Source organism: Oncorhynchus tshawytscha, unplaced genomic scaffold (genome assembly GCF_018296145.1).
Source record: "Oncorhynchus tshawytscha isolate Ot180627B unplaced genomic scaffold, Otsh_v2.0 Un_contig_1351_pilon_pilon, whole genome shotgun sequence".
NCBI classification, from domain to species: Eukaryota; Metazoa; Chordata; class Actinopteri; order Salmoniformes; family Salmonidae; genus Oncorhynchus; species Oncorhynchus tshawytscha.
The window spans coordinates 66,814-88,662 of record NW_024609235.1 but is presented as its reverse complement, the minus strand read 5'-3'; the positions used below and the strand labels follow the sequence as shown (position 1 = coordinate 88,662).

Sequence of the window (21,849 nt, the reverse complement as noted above, 5' to 3'; positions counted from 1 at the left end):
CCTCTGATCTGACCAACACAGACTGGATCTCAGCTTTTAATGGCAGCCTCTCTACCAGCTATCACAACAAGCTGTTTCATTTCACAGCGCTTTGACATCGACTGACATGACAACTCCGGACTGGATGATCCGACCCTCGGGATGCCTGGGAGGTGTTCCCATGGTCTCTGCTTGAACAGTGGCGCTGAATACAGAGGAGACGAGAGGAGGAGACGAGAGGAGACGAGAGGAGACGAGAGGAGACGAGAGGAGACGAGACGAGACTAGACGAGACTAGACGAGACTAGACGAGACTAGACGAGACGAGAGGAGACGAGAGGAGACGAGAGGAGACGAGAGGACCGTAACACCGCTGAATACAAAGGTTGTAAGAGAGGACGAGAGGGGACGAGAGGGGACGAGAGGAGATGAGAGGAGACGAGAGGAGACGAGAGGAGACGAGAGGACCGTAACACCGCTGAATACAAAGGTTGTAAGAGAGGAGGAGACGAGAGGAGACGAGAGGAGACGAGAGGAGACGAGAGGAGACGAGAGGAGACGAGAGGACCGTAACACCGCTGAATACAGAGGTTGTAAGAGAGGACGAGAGGGGACGAGAGGGGACGAGAGGAGACGAGAGGAGACGAGAGGAGACGAGAGGAGACGAGAGGACCGTAACACTGCTGAATACAGAGGTTGTAAGAGAGGACGAGAGGAGACGAGAGGAGACGAGAAGTAGCCGCGTGAAGCGATGGACAGATAGACATGGAGGTGGATTTTAAAGACATTTGTTGTTGTTTATCCAAACCCGGCGCCCTGACAGACTGACCATGCCGTCGCTGTGGAAACGGTTGACCTTTTCCTTTGCCACTCTGCTCTGCGTGCTCTCTGCCACTCTGCTGCTGGTTGCCCTGGCGACCGAGCGCTGGGTCAGCGGGAGGATCCTGTGTGGTACCGGGGCAGAGCTGGTCAGCGCCAACTGTTCTGAACTGGACAAGTTCACCGGACACATCTACTACGGGCTGTTCCAGGGTCAGAAGACTAGGAGGTGTGGACTGGGAAACCGCAGCACCAAGATATACAGTAAGGGGGGTATCTACTACAGACTGTTATGGGATATATCTACTACAGACTGTTATGGGATATATCTACTACAGACTGTTATGGGGGTATGTATCTACTACAGACTGTTATGGGATATATCTACTACAGACTGTTATGGGGGTATATCTACTACAGACTGTTATGGGGGTATATCTACTACAGACTGTTATGGGATATATCTACTACAGACTGTTATGGGGGTATGTATCTACTACAGACTGTTATGGGATATATCTACTACAGACTGTTATGGGATATATCTACTACAGACTGTTATGGGGATATATCTACTACAGACTGTTATGGGATATATCTACTACAGACTGTTATGGGGGTATGTATCTACTACAGACTGTTATGGGATATATCTACTACAGACTGTTATGGGATATATCTACTACAGACTGTTATGGGGGTATATCTACTACAGACTGTTATGGGGATATATCTACTACAGACTGTTATGGGATATATCTACTACAGACTGTTATGGGGATATATCTACTACAGACTGTTATGGGATATATCTACTACAGACTGTTATGGGGATATATCTACTACAGACTGTAATGGGGATATATCTACTACAGACTGTTATGGGATATATCTACTACAGACTGTTATGGGGGATATATCTACTACAGACTGTTATGGGGGATATATCTACTACAGACTGTTATGGGATATATCTACTACAGACTGTAATGGGGATATATCTACTACAGACTGTTATGGGATGTATCTACTACAGACTGTTATGGGATATATCTACTACAGACTGTTATGGGATATATCTACTACAGACTGTTATGGGATATATCTACTACAGACTGTTATGGGATATATCTACTACAGACTGTTATGGGGGTATGTATCTACTACAGACTGTTATGGGATATATCTACTACAGACTGTAATGGGGATGTATCTACTACAGACTGTAATGGGGATATATCTACTACAGACTGTTATGGGATATATCTACTACAGACTGTTATGGGATATATCTACTACAGACTGTTATGGGATATATCTACTACAGACTGTTATGGGATATATCTACTACAGACTGTTATGGGGGTATGTATCTACTACAGACTGTTATGGGATATATCTACTACAGACTGTAATGGGGATGTATCTACTACAGACTGTAATGGGGATATATCTACTGTTACAGACTGTTATGGGATATATCTACTACAGACTGTAATGGGGATATATCTACTACAGACTGTTATGGGGATATATCTACTACAGACTGTTATGGGGGTATGTATCTACTACAGACTGTTATGGGGTATATCTACTACAGACTGTTATGGGATATATCTACTACAGACTGTAATGGGGATATATCTACTACAGACTGTTATGGGATATATCTACTACAGACTGTTATGGGGATATATCTACTACAGACTGTTATGGGGGATATATCTACTACAGACTGTTATGGGATATATCTACTACAGACTGTTATGGGGGTATGTATCTACTACAGACTGTTATGGGGTATATCTACTACAGACTGTTATGGGATATATCTACTACAGACTGTTATGGGGATATATCTACTACAGACTGTTATGGGATATATCTACTACAGACTGTTATGGGGATATATCTACTACAGACTGTTATGGGATATATCTACTACAGACTGTTATGGGGATATATCTACTACAGACTGTTATGGGGGATATATCTACTACAGACTGTTATGGGATATATCTACTACAGACTGTAATGGGGATATATCTACTACAGACTGTTATGGGATATATCTACTACAGACTGTTATGGGGATATATCTACTACAGACTGTTATGGGGGATATATCTACTACAGACTGTTATGGGATATATCTACTACAGACTGTTATGGGGATATATCTACTACAGACTGTTATGGGATATATCTACTACAGACTGTTATGGGGATATATCTACTACAGACTGTTATGGGATATATCTACTACAGACTGTTATGGGATATATCTACTAGAGTCTTTGTCTGGTCTAGTCAGTGTCCCCCTCTGCATAATAGGGGGGCAATCTTTGTCTGGTCTAGTCAGTGTCCCCCTCTGCATAATAGGTGGGGCAGTCTTTGTCTGGTCTAGTCAGTGTCCCCCTCTGCATAACAGGGGGGGCAGTCTTTGTCTGGTCTAGTCAGTGTCCCCCTCTGGATAATAGGTGGGGCAGTATTTGTCTGGTCTAGTCAGAGTCCCCCTCTCCATTATAAGGGGGTCAGTCTTTGTCTGGTCTAGTCAGTTTCCCCCTCTGCATAATATGGGGGGGGGTCTTTGTCTGGTCTAGTCAGTGTCCCCCTCTGCATAATAGGGGGGCAGTCTTTGTCTGGTCTAGTCAGTGTCCCCCTCTGCATAATAGGGGGGCAGTCTTTGTCTGGTCTAGTCAGTGTCCCCCTCTGCATAATAGGGGGGTCAGTCTTTGTCTGGTCTAGTCAGTGTCCCCCTCTGCATAATAGGGGGGGTCAGTCTTTGTCTGGTCTAGTCAGTGTCCCCCTCTGCGTAATAGGGGGGGGTCAGTCTTTGTCTGGTCTAGTCAGTGTCCCCCTCTGGATAATAGGTTGGGGGGTCAGTCTTTGTCTGGTCTAGTCAGTGTCCCCCTCTGCGTAATAGGGGGTCAGTCTTTGTCTGGTCTAGTCAGAGTCCCCCTCTCCATTATAAGGGGGTCAGTCTTTGTCTGGTCTAGTCAGTGTCCCCCTCTCCATTATAAGGGGGGGTCAGTCTTTGTCTGGTCTAGTCAGTTTCCCCCTCTGCATAATATGGGGGTGTCCCCCTCTGCATAATAGGGGGTCAGTCTTTGTCTGGTCTAGTCAGTGTCCCCCTCTGCATAATAGGGGGGGGATATCTTTGTCTGGTCTAGTCATCTTTGTCTGGTCTAGTCAGTGTCCCCCTCTGCATAATAGGGGGGGGTCAGTCTTTGTCTGGTCTAGTCAGTGTCCCCCTCTGCATAATAGAAACACACTGACCAGACCAAATATAAACATTATATACAGTGTCCAGGTTTTATCATGTTTATATACAGTACATGAACACACTGACTAGACCAGACTATTATATATAGTACATAAACACACTGACTAGACCAGACTATTATATACAGTACATAAACACACTGACTAGACCAGACTATTATATACAGTACATAAACACACTGACTAGACCAGACTATTATATACAGTACATGAACACACTGACTAGACCAGACTATTATATACAGTACATAAACACACTGACTAGACCAGTACATAAACACACTGACTAGACCAGTAAAACACCTAACCCTAACCCTAGACCAGTACATAAACACCTAACCCTAACACTAGACCAGTACATAAACACCTTAACCCTAACATAGACCAGTTAAACACCTAACCCTAACCATAGACCAGTACATAAACACACTGACCATAGACCAGACATAAACACACTTAGACCAGTACATAAACACACTGACTAGACCAGTACATAAACACACTGACCCTAGACCAGTACATAAACACCTAACCCTAACACTAGACCAGTACATAAACACCTAACCCTAACCCTAGACCAGTACATAAACACCTAACCCTAACACTAGACCAGTACATAAACACAACCCTAACACTAGACCAGTACATAAACACCTAACCCTAGACCAGTACATAAACACCTAACACTAGACCAGTACATAAACACCTAACCCTAACCCTAGACCAGTACATAAACACCTAACCCTAGACCAGTACATAAACACCTAACACTAGACCAGTACATAAACACCTAACCCTAACCTAGACCAGTACATAAACACCTAACCCTAGACCAGTACATAAACACCTAACCCTGACCCTAGACCATAACCTAACCCTAGACACCACCTAACCCTAACCCTAGACTACTTAAACACCTAACCCTAACCCTAGACATAAACACCTAACCCTAACCCTAGACCAGTACATAAACACACTAAGACCAGTAGGGGGCAACCCTAACCCTAGACCAGTACACACTAACCCCTAGACCAGTACATAAACACAACCTACAGACCAGTACATAAACACCTAACCCCTAGACCAGTACATAAACACCTAGACCAGTACCACTAACACCTAGACCAGTACATAAACACCTAACCCTAACCCTAGACCAGTACATACATAAACACCAGTAACACCTAACCAGACCAGTACATCATCATGATAAAACCTGGATGTAAAAATGTAGTTTCGCAAATCATTTAACATCTGAAAAAGGACAAATCTGAGGCCCTCATTGGCCTGATGTGTGTGTGTGTGTGTGTGTGTGTGTGTGTGTGTGTGTGTGTGTACAGTATTCCCTACTCTGGTACATACCCTGAACACAGGTCTCCATGTGATGGTGATAGTCTTCCTGTTGGTGGCCGTGGGGTTTACTCTGCTCAGCCTCTCATTCTCTATCTACAACGCGCGCAAGGTAGGGGCTATGTGGTGTGGCGATGATGTGTGTGTGTTTGGTTTTATAGTGTATATCTGTTTGTGTGGTGTTATAGTGTATATCTGTGTGTGTGTTGTGTGTATAGTGTATATCTCTGTGTGTGTGGTGTTATAGTGTATATCTCTGTGTGTGTGGTGTTATAGTGTATATCTCTGTGTGGTGTTATAGTGTATATCTCTGTGTGTGTTATAGTGTATATCTCTGTGTGGTGTTATAGTGTATATCTCTGTGTGGTGTTATAGTGTATATCTCTGTGTGTGTGTGGTGTTATAGTGTATTTCTGTGTGTGTGTGTGGTGTTATAGTGTATATCTCTGTGTGTGTGTGGTGTTATAGTGTATATCTCTGTGTGTGTGTGGTGTTATAGTGTTTATATCTGTGTGTGGTGTTATAGTGTATATCTCTGTGTGTGTGTGTGGTGTTATAGTGTATATCTCTGTGTGTGTGTGGTGTTATAGTGTATATCTCTGTGTGTGTGTGTGGTGTTATAGTGTGTATCTCTGTGTGGTGTTATAGTGTATATCTCTGTGTGGTGTTATAGTGTATATCTGTGTGTGTGTGTGTGTGGTGCTATAGTGTGTATCTCTGTGTGGTGTTATAGTGTATATCTCTGTGTGTGTGTGGTGTTATAGTGTATATCTCTGTGTGTGTGTGGTGTTATAGTGTATATCTCTGTGTGGTGTTATAGTGTATATCTGTGTGTGTGTGTGGTGTTATAGTGTATTTCTGTGTGTGTGTGTGGTGTTATAGTGTATATCTCTGTGTGTGTGTGGTGTTATAGTGTATATCTCTGTGTGTGTGTGGTGTTATAGTGTATATCTCTGTGTGTGTGTGGTGTTATAGTGTATATCTCTGTTTGTGTGTGGTGTTATAGTGTATATCTCTGTGTGGTGTTATAGTGTATATCTCTGTGTGTGTTATAGTGTATATCTCTGTGTGTGTGTGTGTGGTGTTATAGTGTATATCTCTGTGTGTGTGTGTGGTGTTATAGTGTATATCTCTGTGTGGTGTTATAGTGTATATCTGTGTGTGTGTGTGTGGTGTTATAGTGTGTATCTCTGTGTGGTGTTATATAGTGTATATCTCTGTGTGGTGTTATAGTGTATATCTCTGTGTGTGTGGTGTTATAGTGTATATCTCTGTGTGTGTGGTGTTATAGTGTATATCTCTGTGTGTGTGGTGTTATAGTGTATATCTGTGTGTGTGTGTGTGTGTGTGGTGTTATAGTGTATATCTCTGTGTGGTGTTATAGTGTATATCTCTGTGTGGTGTTATAGTGTATATCTCTGTGTGGTGTTATAGTGTATATCTCTGTGTGTGTGTGTGTGGTGTTATAGTGTATATCTCTGTGTGGTGTTATAGTGTATATCTCTGTGTGGTGTTATAGTGTATATCTATGTGTGTGTGGTGTTATAGTGTATATCTATGTGTGTGTGTGTGGTGTTATAGTGTATATCTCTGTGTGTGTGGTGTTATAGTGTATATCTCTGTGTGGTGTTATAGTGTATATCTCTGTGTGGTGTTATAGTGTATATCTCTGTGTGGTGTTATAGTGTATATCTCTGTGTGTGTGTGGTGTTATAGTGTATATATCTGTGTGGTGTTATAGTGTATATCTCTGTGTGGTGTTATAGTGTATATCTCTGTGTGTGTGTGGTGTTATAGTGTTTATATCTGTGTGGTGTTATAGTGTATATCTCTGTGTGTGTGTGGTGTTATAGTGTATATCTCTGTGTGGTGTTATAGTGTATATCTGTGTGTGGTGTTATAGTGTATATCTCTGTGTGGTGTTATAGTGTATATCTCTGTGTGTGTGTGGTGTTATAGTGTACATCTGTGTGTGTGTGTGTGTGTGTGTGTGTGTGTGTGTGTGTGTGTGTGTGTGTGTGTGTGTGTGTGTGTGTGTGTGTGTGTGTGTGTGTGTGTGTGTGTGTGTGTATATCTCTGTGTGTGTGGTGTTATAGTGTATATCTCTGTGTGTGTGGTGTTATAGTGTATATCTCTGTGTGTGTGGTGTTATAGTGTATATCTCTGTGTGTGTGGTGTTATAGTGTATATATCTGTGTGTGTGGTGTTATAGTGTATATCTCTGTGTGTGTGTGTGGTGTTATAGTGTATATCTCTGTGTGTGTGTGTGTGTGTTATAGTGTATATCTGTGTGTGGTGTTATAGTGTATATCTCTCTGTGTGTGTTATAGTGTATATCTCTGTGTGTGTGTGTGTGGTGTTATAGTGTGTATCTCTGTGTGGTGTTATAGTGTATATCTCTGTGTGGTGTTATAGTGTATATCTCTGTGTGTGTGGTGTTATAGTGTATATCTCTGTGTGTGTGGTGTTATAGTGTATATCTCTGTGTGTGTGGTGTTATAGTGTATATCTGTGTGTGTGTGTGTGTGTGTGGTGTTATAGTGTATATCTCTGTGTGGTGTTATAGTGTATATCTCTGTGTGGTGTTATAGTGTATATCTCTGTGTGGTGTTATAGTGTATATCTCTGTGTGTGTGTGTGTGGTGTTATAGTGTATATCTCTGTGTGGTGTTATAGTGTATATCTCTGTGTGGTGTTATAGTGTATATCTATGTGTGTGTGTGGTGTTATAGTGTATATCTATGTGTGTGTGTGTGGTGTTATAGTGTATATCTCTGTGTGTGTGGTGTTATAGTGTATATCTCTGTGTGGTGTTATAGTGTATATCTCTGTGTGGTGTTATAGTGTATATCTCTGTGTGGTGTTATAGTGTATATCTCTGTGTGTGTGTGGTGTTATAGTGTATATATCTGTGTGGTGTTATAGTGTATATCTCTGTGTGGTGTTATAGTGTATATCTCTGTGTGTGTGTGGTGTTATAGTGTTTATATCTGTGTGGTGTTATAGTGTATATCTCTGTGTGTGTGTGGTGTTATAGTGTATATCTCTGTGTGGTGTTATAGTGTATATCTGTGTGTGGTGTTATAGTGTATATCTCTGTGTGGTGTTATAGTGTATATCTCTGTGTGTGTGTGGTGTTATAGTGTATATCTGTGTGTGTGTGTGTGTTATAGTGTACATCTGTGTGTGTGTGTGTGTGTGTGTGTGTGTGTGTGTGTGTGTGTGTGTGTGTGTGTGTGTGTGTGTGTGTGTGTGTGGTGTTAGTATGTATATCTCTGTGTGTGTGGTGTTATAGTGTATATCTCTGTGTGTGTGGTGTTATAGTGTATATCTCTGTGTGTGTGGTGTTATAGTGTATATCTCTGTGTGTGTGGTGTTATAGTGTATATATCTGTGTGTGTGGTGTTATAGTGTATATCTCTGTGTGTGTGTGTGGTGTTATAGTGTATATCTCTGTGTGTGTGTGTGTGTGTTTATAGTGTATATCTGTGTGTGGTGTTATAGTGTATATCTCTCTGTGTGTGTTATAGTGTATATCTCTGTGTGGTGTTATAGTGTATATCTCTGTGTGTGTGTTATAGTGTATATCTCTGTGTGTGTGTTATAGTGTATATCTCTGTGTGTGTGTGGTGTTATAGTGTATATCTGTGTGTGTGTGTGTGTGTGTGTGTGTGTGTGTGTGTGTGTGTGTGTGTGTGTGTGTGTGTGTGTGTGTGTATAGTGTATATCTCTGTGTGTGTGTGGTGTTATAGTGTATATCTGTGTGTATATCTGTGTGTGTGTGTGGTGTTATAGTGTATATCTCTGTGTGGTGTTATAGTGTATATCTCTGTGTGGTGTTATAGTGTATATCTCTGTGTGGTGTTATAGTGTATATCTCTGTGTGGTGTTATAGTGTATATCTGTGTGTGTGTGTGTGGTGTTATAGTGTATATCTCTGTGTGGTGTTATAGTGTATATCTCTGTGTGTGTGGTGTTATAGTGTATATCTCTGTGTGTGTGGTGTTATAGTGTATATCTCTGTGTGGTGTTATAGTGTATATCTCTGTGTGTGTGTGTTATAGTGTATATCTGTGTGTGGTGTTATAGTGTATATCTCTCTGTGTGTGTTATAGTGTATATCTCTGTGTGTGTGGTGTTATAGTGTATATCTGTGTGTGGTGTTATAGTGTATATCTCTGTGTGTGTGTGTTATAGTGTATATCTCTGTGTGTGTGGTGTTATAGTGTATATCTCTGTGTGGTGTTATAGTGTATATCTCTGTGTGTGTTATAGTGTATATCTCTGTGTGTGTGGTGTTATAGTGTATATCTCTGTGTGGTGTTATAGTGTATATCTCTGTGTGTGTGTGGTGTTATAGTGTATTTCTGTGTGTGTGTGTGGTGTTATAGTGTAAATCTCTGTGTGTGTGTGGTGTTATAGTGTGTATCTCTGTGTGGTGTTATTGTGTATATCTCTGTGTGGTGTTATAGTGTATATCTCTGTGTGTGTGTGTTATAGTGTATATCTGTGTGGTGTTATAGTGTATATCTCTGTGTGTGTGTGTGGTGTTATAGTGTATATCTCTGTGTGTGTGTGGTGTTATAGTGTATATCTCTGTGTGTGTGTGTGTGGTGTTATAGTGTGTATCTCTGTGTGGTGTTATTGTGTATATCTCTGTGTGGTGTTATAGTGTATATCTGTGTGTGTGTGTGGTGTTATAGTGTATATCTCTGTGTGGTGTTATAGTGTATATCTGTGTGTGTGTGTGTGGTGTTATAGTGTATATCTCTGTGTGGTGTTATAGTGTATATCTCTGTGTGGTGTTATAGTGTATATCTCTGTGTGTGTGTGGTGTTATAGTGTATATCTCTGTGTGTGTGTGGTGTTATAGTGTATATCTCTGTGTGGTGTTATAGTGTATATCTGTGTGTGTGTGTGGTGTTATAGTGTATTTCTGTGTGTGTGTGTGGTGTTATAGTGTATATCTCTGTGTGTGTGTGGTGTTATAGTGTATATCTCTGTGTGTGTGTGTGTGTTATAGTGTATATCTCTGTGTGTGTGTGTGGTGTTATAGTGTATATCTCTGTGTGGTGTTATAGTGTATATCTGTGTGTGTGTGTGTGGTGTTATAGTGTGTATCTCTGTGTGGTGTTATAGTGTATATCTCTGTGTGTGTGGTGTTATAGTGTATATCTCTGTGTGTGTGGTGTTATAGTGTATATCTCTGTGTGTGTGGTGTTATAGTGTATATCTGTGTGTGTGTGTGTGTGTGTGTGTGTGTGTGTGTGTGTGTGTGTGTGTGTGTGTGTGTGTGTGGTGTTATAGTGTATATCTCTGTGTGGTGTTATAGTGTATATCTCTGTGTGGTGTTATAGTGTATATCTCTGTGTGGTGTTATAGTGTATATCTCTGTGTGTGTGTGTGTGTGTGTGTTATAGTGTATATCTCTGTGTGGTGTTATAGTGTATATCTCTGTGTGGTGTTATAGTGTATATCTATGTGTGTGTGGTGTTATAGTGTATATCTATGTGTGTGTGTGTGTGTTATAGTGTATATCTCTGTGTGTGTGTGTGTAGTGTATATCTATGTGTATCTGTGTGGTGTTATAGTGTATATCTCTGTGTGTGTGTGTTATAGTGTATATCTCTGTGTGTGTGGTGTTATAGTGTATATCTATGTGTGTGTGGTGTTATAGTGTATATCTCTGTGTGTGTGTGTGGTGTTATAGTGTATATCTCTGTGTGGTGTTATAGTGTATATCTCTGTGTGGTGTTATAGTGTATATCTCTGTGTGGTGTTATAGTGTATATCTCTGTGTGGTGTTATAGTGTATATCTCTGTGTGTGTGTGTGTGTGTTATAGTGTATATCTCTGTGTGGTGTTATAGTGTATATCTCTGTGTGGTGTTATAGTGTATATCTCTGTGTGGTGTTATAGTGTATATCTCTGTGTGGTGTTATAGTGTATATCTCTGTGTGGTGTTATAGTGTATATCTCTGTGTGTGTCTGTGTGTGTGTTATAGTGTATATCTCTGTGTGGTGTTATAGTGTATATCTCTGTGTGGTGTTATAGTGTATATCTCTGTGTGGTGTTATAGTGTATATCTCTGTGTGGTGTTATAGTGTATATATCTGTGTGGTGTTATAGTGTATATCTCTGTGTGTGTGTGGTGTTATAGTGTTTATATCTGTGTGGTGTTATAGTGTATATCTCTGTGTGTGTGTGGTGTTATAGTGTATATCTCTGTGTGTGTGTGGTGTTATAGTGTATATCTGTGTGTGGTGTTATAGTGTATATCTCTGTGTGGTGTTATAGTGTATATCTCTGTGTGTGTGTGGTGTTATAGTGTACATCTGTGTGTGTGTGTGTGTGTGTGTGTGTGTGTGTGTGTGTGTGTGTGTGTGTGTGTGTGTGTGTGTGTGTGTGTGTGTGTGTTTATAGTGTATATCTCTGTGTGTGTGGTGTTATAGTGTATATCTCTGTGTGTGTGGTGTTATAGTGTATATCTCTGTGTGTGTGGTGTTATAGTGTATATCTCTGTGTGTGTGTGTGTGTGTTATAGTGTATATCTGTGTGTGGTGTTATAGTGTATATCTCTGTGTGTGTGTTATAGTGTATATCTCTGTGTGGTGTTATAGTGTATATCTCTGTGTGTGTGTTATAGTGTATATCTCTGTGTGTGTTATAGTGTATATCTCTGTGTGGTGTTATAGTGTATATCTCTGTGTGTGTGTTATAGTGTATATCTCTGTGTGTGTGTGTTATAGTGTATATCTGTGTGTATATCTGTGTGTGTGGTGTTATAGTGTATATCTCTGTGTGTGTGTGTGTGTGTGTGTGTGTGTGTGTGTGTGTGTGTGTGTGTGTGTGTGTGTGTGTGTGTGTGTGTGTGTGTGTGTGTGTGTGTGTGTGTGTGTATAGTGTATATCTCTGTGTGTGTGTGGTGTTATAGTGTATATCTGTGTGTGTGTGTGGTGTTATAGTGTATATCTCTGTGTGGTGTTATAGTGTATATCTCTGTGTGGTGTTATAGTGTATATCTCTGTGTGTGTGTGTGGTGTTATAGTGTATATCTCTGTGTGTGTGTGTTATAGTGTATATCTGTGTGTGGTGTTATAGTGTATATCTCTCTGTGTGTGTTATAGTGTATATCTCTGTGTGTGTGGTGTTATAGTGTATATCTGTGTGTGGTGTTATAGTGTATATCTCTGTGTGTGTGGTGTTATAGTGTATATCTCTGTGTGTGTGTTATAGTGTATATCTCTGTGTGTGTGTTATAGTGTATATCTCTGTGTGTGTGTGTGTTATAGTGTATATCTCTGTGTGTGTGTGTGTGTGTGTGTGTGTGTGTGTGTGTGTGTGTGTGTGTGTGTGTGTGTGTGTGTGTGTGTGTGTGTGTGTGTGTGTGTGTGTGTGTGTTATAGTGTATATCTCTGTGTGGTGTTATAGTGTATATCTCTGTGTGTGTGTGGTGTTATAGTGTATATCTCTGTGTGGTGTTATAGTATATATCTCTGTGTGGTGTTATAGTGTATATCTCTGTGTGGTGTTATAGTGTATATCTCTGTGTGTGTGTGGTGTTATAGTGTATATCTCTGTGTGTGTGTGGTGTTATAGTGTATATCTCTGTGTGTGTGTGGTGTTATAGTGTATATCTCTGTGTGGTGTTATAGTGTATATCTCTGTGTGGTGTTATAGTGTATATCTGTGTGTGTGTGTGTGTGGTGTTATAGTGTATATCTCTGTGTGTGTGTGGTGTTATAGTGTATATCTGTGTGTGTGGTGTTATAGTGTATATCTCTGTGTGGTGTTATAGTGTATATCTGTGTGTGTGTTATAGTGTATATCTCTGTGTGTGTGGTGTTATAGTGTATATCTCTGTGTGTGTGGTGTTATAGTGTATATCTCTGTGTGGTGTTATAGTGTATATCTCTGTGTGTGTGTGGTGTTATAGTGTATATATCTGTGTGGTGTTATAGTGTATATCTCTGTGTGTGTGGTGTTATAGTGTATATCTCTGTGTGGTGTTATAGTGTATATCTCTGTGTGTGTGTGTGTTATAGTGTATATCTCTGTGTGTGTGTGTGTGTTATAGTGTATATCTCTGTGTGTGTGTGTGTTATAGTGTATATCTGTGTGTGTGTGTGTGGTGTTATAGTGTATATCTCTGTGTGTGTGTGTGTGTGTTATAGTGTATATCTCTGTGTGGTGTTATAGTGTATATCTCTGTGTGGTGTTATAGTGTATATCTCTGTGTGTGTGTGTGTGTGTTATAGTGTATATCTCTGTGTGGTGTTATAGTGTATATCTCTGTGTGGTGTTATAGTGTATATATCTGTGTGGTGTTATAGTGTATATCTCTGTGTGTGTGTGGTGTTATAGTGTATATCTCTGTGTGTGTGGTGTTATAGTGTATCTCTGTGTGTGTGGTGTTATAGTGTATATCTCTGTGTGTGTGTGGTGTTATAGTGTATATCTCTCTGTGTGTGTGGTGTTATAGTGTATATCTGTGTGTGGTGTTATAGTGTATATCTCTGTGTGGTGTTATAGTGTATATCTCTGTGTGGTGTTATAGTGTATATCTCTGTGTGGTGTTATAGTGTATATCTCTGTGTGTGTGTGTGTGTGTGTGTTATAGTGTATATCTCTGTGTGTGTGTTATAGTGTATATCTCTGTGTGGTGTTATAGTGTATATCTCTGTATGTGTGTGGTGTTATAGTGTATATCTCTGTGTGGTGTTATAGTGTATATCTCTGTGTGTGTGTGGTGTTATAGTGTATATCTCTGTGTGTGTGTGGTGTTATAGTGTATATCTCTGTGTGGTGTTATAGTGTATATCTCTGTGTGGTGTTATAGTGTATATCTCTGTGTGTGTGTGGTGTTATAGTGTATATATCTGTGTGGTGTTATAGTGTATATCTCTGTGTGTGTGTGTGTGTGTGTTATAGTGTATATCTCTGTGTGTGTGTTATAGTGTATATCTCTGTGTGTGTGTGAGTGTGTTATAGTGTATATCTCTGTGTGTGTGGTGTTATAGTGTATATCTCTGTGTGGTGTTATAGTGTATATCTCTGTGTGGTGTTATAGTGTATATCTCTGTGTGTGTGTGTGTGTGTGTGTTATAGTGTATATCTCTGTGTGTGTGTTATAGTGTATATCTCTGTGTGGTGTTATAGTGTATATCTCTGTGTGTGTGTGGTGTTATAGTGTATATCTCTGTGTGGTGTTATAGTGTATATCTCTGTGTGTGTGTGTGGGTGTTATAGTGTATATCTGTGTGTGTGTGTGGTGTTATAGTGTATATCTCTGTGTATCAGGTTCCCTACCAGAGCATTAAAGGCCCCACTGGACTCTACATCTGGAACACCATAGCAGGTACACACACACACACACCACTACACACACACACACACACACACACACACACACACACACACACACACACACACACACACACACACACACACACACACACACACACACACACACACACACACACACACACACACACACACACACACACACACACTACACACACACACACCACCACACACACACCCACACCACTACACACACACACACACACACACCACTACACACACACACACACACACACACACACACACACACACACACACACACACACACACACACACACACACACACACCACTACACACACACACACCACCACACACACACCCACACCACTACACACACACACACACACACACCACTACACACACACACACACACACACACACACACACACACACACACGTAATGTGGGGACACACACACACACACACACACACACACACACACACACACACACACACACACACACACACACACACACACACACACACACACACACACACACACACACACACACACCACACACACACACACACACCACCACACACACACCCACACCACTACACACACACACACACACCACTACACACACACACACACACACACACACACACACACACACACACTACACACACACACACACACACACACACACACACACACACACACACACACACACACACACACACACACACACACACACACACACACACACACACACACACACACACACACACACCACTTACTATCTTGGTAATGCCCACCAGGGTCAATGTTCCTTGTTTCATTGTGGGGACTACCCTGGTAATGTCCACTAGGGTGAATGTTTCTTGTTTCATTATGGGGACTACCCTGGTAATGTGGGGACTACCTTGGTAATGTGGGGACTACCTTGGTAATGTGGGGACTACCTTGGTAATGTGGGGACTACCCTGGTAATGTGGGGACTACCTTGGTATTGTGGGGACTACCTTAGTAATGTGGGGACTACCTTGGTAATGTGGGGACTACCCTGGTAATGTCCACCAGGGTGAATGTTGTTTCATTATGGGGACTACCTTGGTAATGTGGGGACTACCCTGGTATTGTCCACCAGGGTGAATGTTGTTTAATTGTGGGGACTACCTTGGTAATGTGGGACTACCTTGGTAATGTGGAGACTACCTTGGTAATATGGGACAACCTTGGTAATGTCCACCAGGGTGAATGTTGTTTCATTATGGGGACTACCTTGGTAATGTGGAGACTACCTTGGTATTGTGGGGGCTACCTTGGTATTGTGGGGGCTACCTTGGTAATGTGGGGACTACCTTGGTAATGTGGGGACTACCTTGGTAATGTGGAGACTACCTTGGTAATGTGGGACAACCTTGGTAATGTCCATCAGGGTGAATGTTCCTTGTTTCATTGTGGGGACTACCCTGGTAATGTGGGGACTACCTTGGTAATGTCCATCAGGGTGAATGTTCCTTGTTTCATTGTGGGGACTACCCTGGTAGTGTGGGGACTACCTTGGTATTGTGGGGACTACCTTGGTATTGTGGGGACTACCTTGGTAATGTGGGGACTACCTTGGTAATGTGGGGACTACCTTGGTAATGTCCATCAGGGTGAATGTTCCTTGTTTCATTGTGGGGACTACCCTGGTAGTGTGGGGACTACCTTGGTAATGTCCATCAGGGTGAATGTTCCTTGTTTCATTGTGGGGACTACCCTGGTAGTGTGGGGACTACCTTGGTATTGTGGGGACTACCTTGGTATTGTGGGGACTACCTTGGTAATGTGGGGACTACCTTGGTATTGTGGGGACTACCTTCGTAATGTGGGGACTACCTTGGTAATACCCACCAGGGTGAATGTTGTTTCATTGTGGGGACTACCTTGGTATTGTGCGGACTACCTTGGTATTGTGGGGACTACCTTGGTAATATGGGGACTACCTTGGTAATGTGGGGACTACCTTGGTATATTGGGGACTACCTTGGCATTGTCACGACTACCTTGGTATGTGGGGCATACCTTGGTAATGTGGGGACTACCCTGGTAATGTGGGTACTACCTTGGTATTGTGGGGACTACCTTGGCATATTGGGGACTACCTTGGTAATGTGGGGACTACCTTGGTAATGGGGGACTAACTTGGTAATGTGGGGACTACCTTGGTATATTGGGGACTACCTTGGCATTGTCACGACTACCTTGGTAATGTGGGGACTACCTTGGTAAGGTGGGGACTACCTTGATAATGTGGGGACTACCTTGATATATTGGGGACTACCCTGGTAATGTGGGGACTACCTTGGTAATGTGGGGACTACCTTGGTATATTGGGGAATACCTTGGTATTGTGGAGACTACCTTGGAAATGTGGGGACTCCCTTGGCATTGTTGGGACTACCTTGGTAATGTGGGGACTACCTTGGTATTCTGGAGACTACCTTGGTAATGTGATGACTACCTTGGTATTGTGGATACTACCTTGGCATTGTGGGGACTACCTTGGTAATGTGGGGACTACCTTGGTAATGTGGGGACTACCTTGGTAATGTGGGGACTACCTTGGTAATGTGGGGACTACCTTGGTAATGTGGGGACTACCTTGGTAATGTGGGGACTACCTTGGTAATGTGGGGACTACCTTGGTATTGTGGGGACTACCTTGGTAATGTGGGGACTACCTTGGTAATGTGGGGACTACGTTTGTAATGTGGGGACTACCTTGGTAATGTGGGGACTACCTTGGTAATGTGGGGACTACCTTGGTAATGTGGGGACTACCTTTGTAATGTGGGGACTACCTTCATATATTGGGGACTACCATGGCATTGTGGCGACTACCTAGGTAATGTGGGGCATACCTTGGTGATGTGGGGACTACCCTGGTAATGTGGGGACTACCTTGGTTATTGGGGACTACCTTGGTATTGTGGGGACTACCTTGGTAATGTGAGGACTACCTTGGTAATGACCCAGGAGGATGGTAATACACATCTCACACACCACCTGACACCATCTCTTCTCTCCTCTCCAACCTCTCTTCTCTCCCATCCTCTCCTCTCCTCTCCAACCTCTCTTCTCTCCTCTCCTCTCCTCTCCTCTCCAACCTCTCTTCTCTGCCATCTCCTCCTCTCCTCTCCTCTCCAACCTCTCTTCTCTCCCATCTCCTCCTCTCCTCCTCTCTCTCCTCTCCTCTCCTCTCCTCTCCTCTCCTCTCCTCTCTCTCCCTCTCCTCCCTCTCCTCTCCCATCTCCTCCCTCTCCCATCTCCTCTCCTCTCCTCTCCCATCTCCTCTCCTCTCCTCTCCCATCTCCTCTCCTCTCCTCTCCTCTCCTCTCCTCCCTCTCCTCTCTCTCTCCCTCTCTCTCTCCTCTCCTCCAGGGGTGTTTGGGTCGTTAGCCGTCCTGTGTTTCTTAGCAGCTGTCAGACATCATCGGTTAACGGAACGTGTCTCTAACTACCAGGAGAATCTTTTCCATTTCTCCATTCTGGATGAGCGACTGGATTGGTCCTTCTGGCTAGGCGTGGCTAGCATCGCTACGCACGGTGTGGTGTGTGTTGTCGTGGCAATGAGCCGGATCAAACTGCCCAAACCACAGAACAAGAAACAGTCCGAGCAGCCAACTGTCACCGCTGAAGTCCTCATGTACTGACACACACACGTTAGTGGGACATTATCTACTAGCCTGCTGTAATCTACACGACACTGGGTCTATCTACTGTCTATAGAAACTGTAATCTACACTACACTGGGTCTATCTACTGTCTATAGAAACTGTAATCTACACTGGGTCTATCTACTGTCTATAGAAACTGTAATCTACACGACACTGGGTCTATCAACTGTCTACAGAAACTGTAATCTACACGACACTGGGTCTATCTACTGTCTATAGAAACTGTAATCTACACGACACTGGGTCTATCTACTGTCTATAGAAACTGTAATCTACACTGGGTCTATCTACTGTCTATAGAAACTGTAATCTACACTGGGTCTATCTACTGTCTATAGAAACTGTAATCTACACTGGGTCTATCTACTGTCTATAGAAACTGTAATCTACACGACACTGGGTCTATCTACTGTCTATAGAAACTGTAATCTACACTGGGTCTATCTACTGTCTATAGAAACTGTGATCAACACTGGGTCTATCTACTGTCTATAGAAACTGTGATCAACACTACACTGGGTCTATCTACTGTCTATAGAAACTGTGATCAACACTGGCCCCTGTGAAGATGTGGAGGTAAGAGGTTCAAAAGTATCTATATCCACAGTAAAACAAGTCCTATATCGACAACCTGAAAGGCCGCTCCACAAGGAAGAAGCCACTGCTCCAAAACCGCCCTAAAAAAGCCAGATTACGGTTTGCAACTGAACATTGGGACAAAGATTGTACTTTTTGTAGAAATGTCCTCTGGTCTGATGACAAAAATAGAACTGTTTGGCCATAATGACCATCGTTATGTTTGGAGGAAAAGGGGAGGCTTGCAGGCCAAAGAACAACATCCTAACCGTGAAGCACAGGGGTGGCAGCATCATGTTGTGGGGGTGCTTTGCTGCAGGAGGGACTGGTGCACTTCACAAAATAGATGGCATCATGAGGATGGAAAATTATGTGGATGGAAAATGATGTGGATATATTGAAGCAACATCTCAAGACATCGGTCAGGAAGTTAAAGCTTGGTCGCAAATGGGTCTTCTAAATGGACAATGACCCCAAGCATAATTCCAATGCTGTGGCAAAATGGCTTAAGGACAACAAAGTCAAGGTATTGGAGTGGCCATTACAAAGCCCTGACCTCAATCCCATAGAAAAATTTGTGGGCAGAACTGAAAAAGCGTGCGAGCAAGGAGGCATACAAACCTGACTCACTTACACCAGCTCTGTTTTTATTTCATTTATTTATTTCTCCTTTATTTAACCAGGTAGGCCAGTTGAGAACAAGTTCTCATTTACAATTGCGACCTGGCCAAGATAAAGCAAAGCAGTTCGACAGATACAACAACACAGAGTTACACATGGAATAAACAAAACATACAGTCAATAATACAGTAGAGCAAAAGAAAACAAAAAGTCTATATACAGTGAGTGCAAATGAGGTAAGTTAAGGAAATAAATAGGCCATGGTGGCGAAGTAATTACAATATAGCAATTAAACACTGGAATGGTAGATCGGCAGAAGATGAATGTGCAGGTAGAGATACTGGGGTGCAAAGGAGCAAAATAAATAAATACCAGTATGGGGATGAGGTAGGTAGATAGATAGCCCATCTGTAAACAGCCTGTGTACAGGTGCAGTGATCTGTGAGCCGCACTGACAGCTGGTGTTTAAAGTGAGGGAGATGTCAGTCTCCAGTTTCAGAGATTTTTGCAATTCGTTCCAGTCATTGGCAGCAGAGAACTGGAAGGAAAGACGACCAAAGGAGGAATTGGCTTTGGGGGTGACCAGTGAGATATACCTGCTGGAGCGCATGCTACAGGTGGGTGTTGCTATGGTGACCAGTGAGATATACCTGCTGGAGCGCATGCTACAGGTGGGTGTTGCTATGGTGACCAGTGAGATATACCTGCTGGAGTGCATGCTACAGGTGGGTGTTGCTATGGTGACCAGTGAGATATACCTGCTGGAGCGCGTGCTACAGGTGGGTGTTGCTATGGTGACCAGTGAGATATACCTGCTGGAGCGCGTGCTACAGGTGGGTGTTATGGTGACCAGTGAGATATACCTGCTGGAGCGCATGCTACTGGTGGGTGTTATGGTGACCAGTGAGATATACCTGCTGGAGCGCATGCTACTGGTGGGTGTTATGGTGACCAGTGAGATATACCTGCTGGAGCGCATGCTACTGGTGGGTGTTATGGTGACCAGTGAGATATACCTGCTGGAGCGCATGCTACTGGTGGGTGTTATGGTGACCAGTGAAATATACCTGCTGGAGCGCATGCTACTGGTGGGTGTTATGGTGACCAGTGAGATATACCTGCTGGAGCGCATGCTACAGGTGGGTGTTGCTATGGTGACCAGTGAGATATACCTGCTGGAGCGCATGCTACAGGTGGGTGTTGCTATGGTGACCAGTGAGATATACCTGCTGGAGTGCATGCTACAGGTGGGTGTTGCTATGGTGACCAGTGAGCTGAGATAAGGCGGGGCTTTACCTAGCAGAGACTTGTAGATAACCTGTAGCCAGTGGGTTTGGCGACTAGTATGAAGCGAGGGCCAACCAACGAGAGCGTACAGGTCACAATGGTGGATAGTATATGGGGCTTTGGTGACAAAACGGATGGCACTGTAATAGACTGCATCCAATTTGCTGAGTAGAGTGTTGGAGGCTATTTTATAGATGACATCACCGAAGTCGAGGATCGGTAGGATGGTCAGTTTTACGAGGGTATGTTTGGCAGCATGAGTGAAGGATGCTTTGTTGCGATATAGGAAGCAGATTCTAGATTTAATTTTGGACTGGAGATGCTTAATGTGAGTCTGGAAGGAGGAATGGGCCAAAATTCACCCAACTTATTGTGGGAAGCTTGTGGAAGGCTACCCGAAATGTTTGACCCGAGTTAAACAATTTAAAGGCAATGCTACCAAATACTAATTGAGTTTATATAAACTTCTGACCCACTGGGCATGTGATGAAAGAAATAAAAGCTGAATTAAATAATTCTCTACTATTATTCTGACATTTCACATTCTTAAAAATGAAGTGGTGATCCTAACTGACCAAAGACAGGGGATTTTTACTAGGATTAAATGTCAGGAATTGTGAAAAACTGAGTTTAAAGTTATTTGGCTAAGGTGTATGTAAACTTCTGACTTCAATTGCATGTGTACATCTAATATGTGTGTGTATATATATATATGTATATATATATATATATGAAAGTTAAGTTAATAAATAAGAATCCAAAATGTTCAGTGGTTGGGTTTCTGTGGAGATTAATTTGGTATTGTTTCGCAAACCCGTCGATAGGTGGCGACAGAGTTCATTTTCTTTTAAAACTGAAAAAAATTCAAAGAAGAAAAACAAGACAGCTGGAGTCGGTT

At 42.5% G+C, this 21,849-nt stretch overlaps 1 protein-coding gene across 1 annotated transcript; it reads left to right on the top strand.

Moving 5' to 3' along the window:
• Nucleotides 1–643: 643 nt before the first annotated feature.
• Nucleotides 644–18,715, top strand: LOC121844459 (clarin-2-like). The gene is made up of 4 exons (XM_042314579.1): nucleotides 644–1,062; nucleotides 5,424–5,545; nucleotides 14,735–14,792; nucleotides 18,172–18,715. The coding sequence occupies exons 1-4, from the start codon at nucleotides 810–812 to the stop codon at nucleotides 18,441–18,443; spliced, it is 705 nt and encodes a 234-aa protein (XP_042170513.1). The 5' UTR covers nucleotides 644–809; the 3' UTR covers nucleotides 18,444–18,715.
• Nucleotides 18,716–21,849: the final 3,134 nt, after the last annotated feature.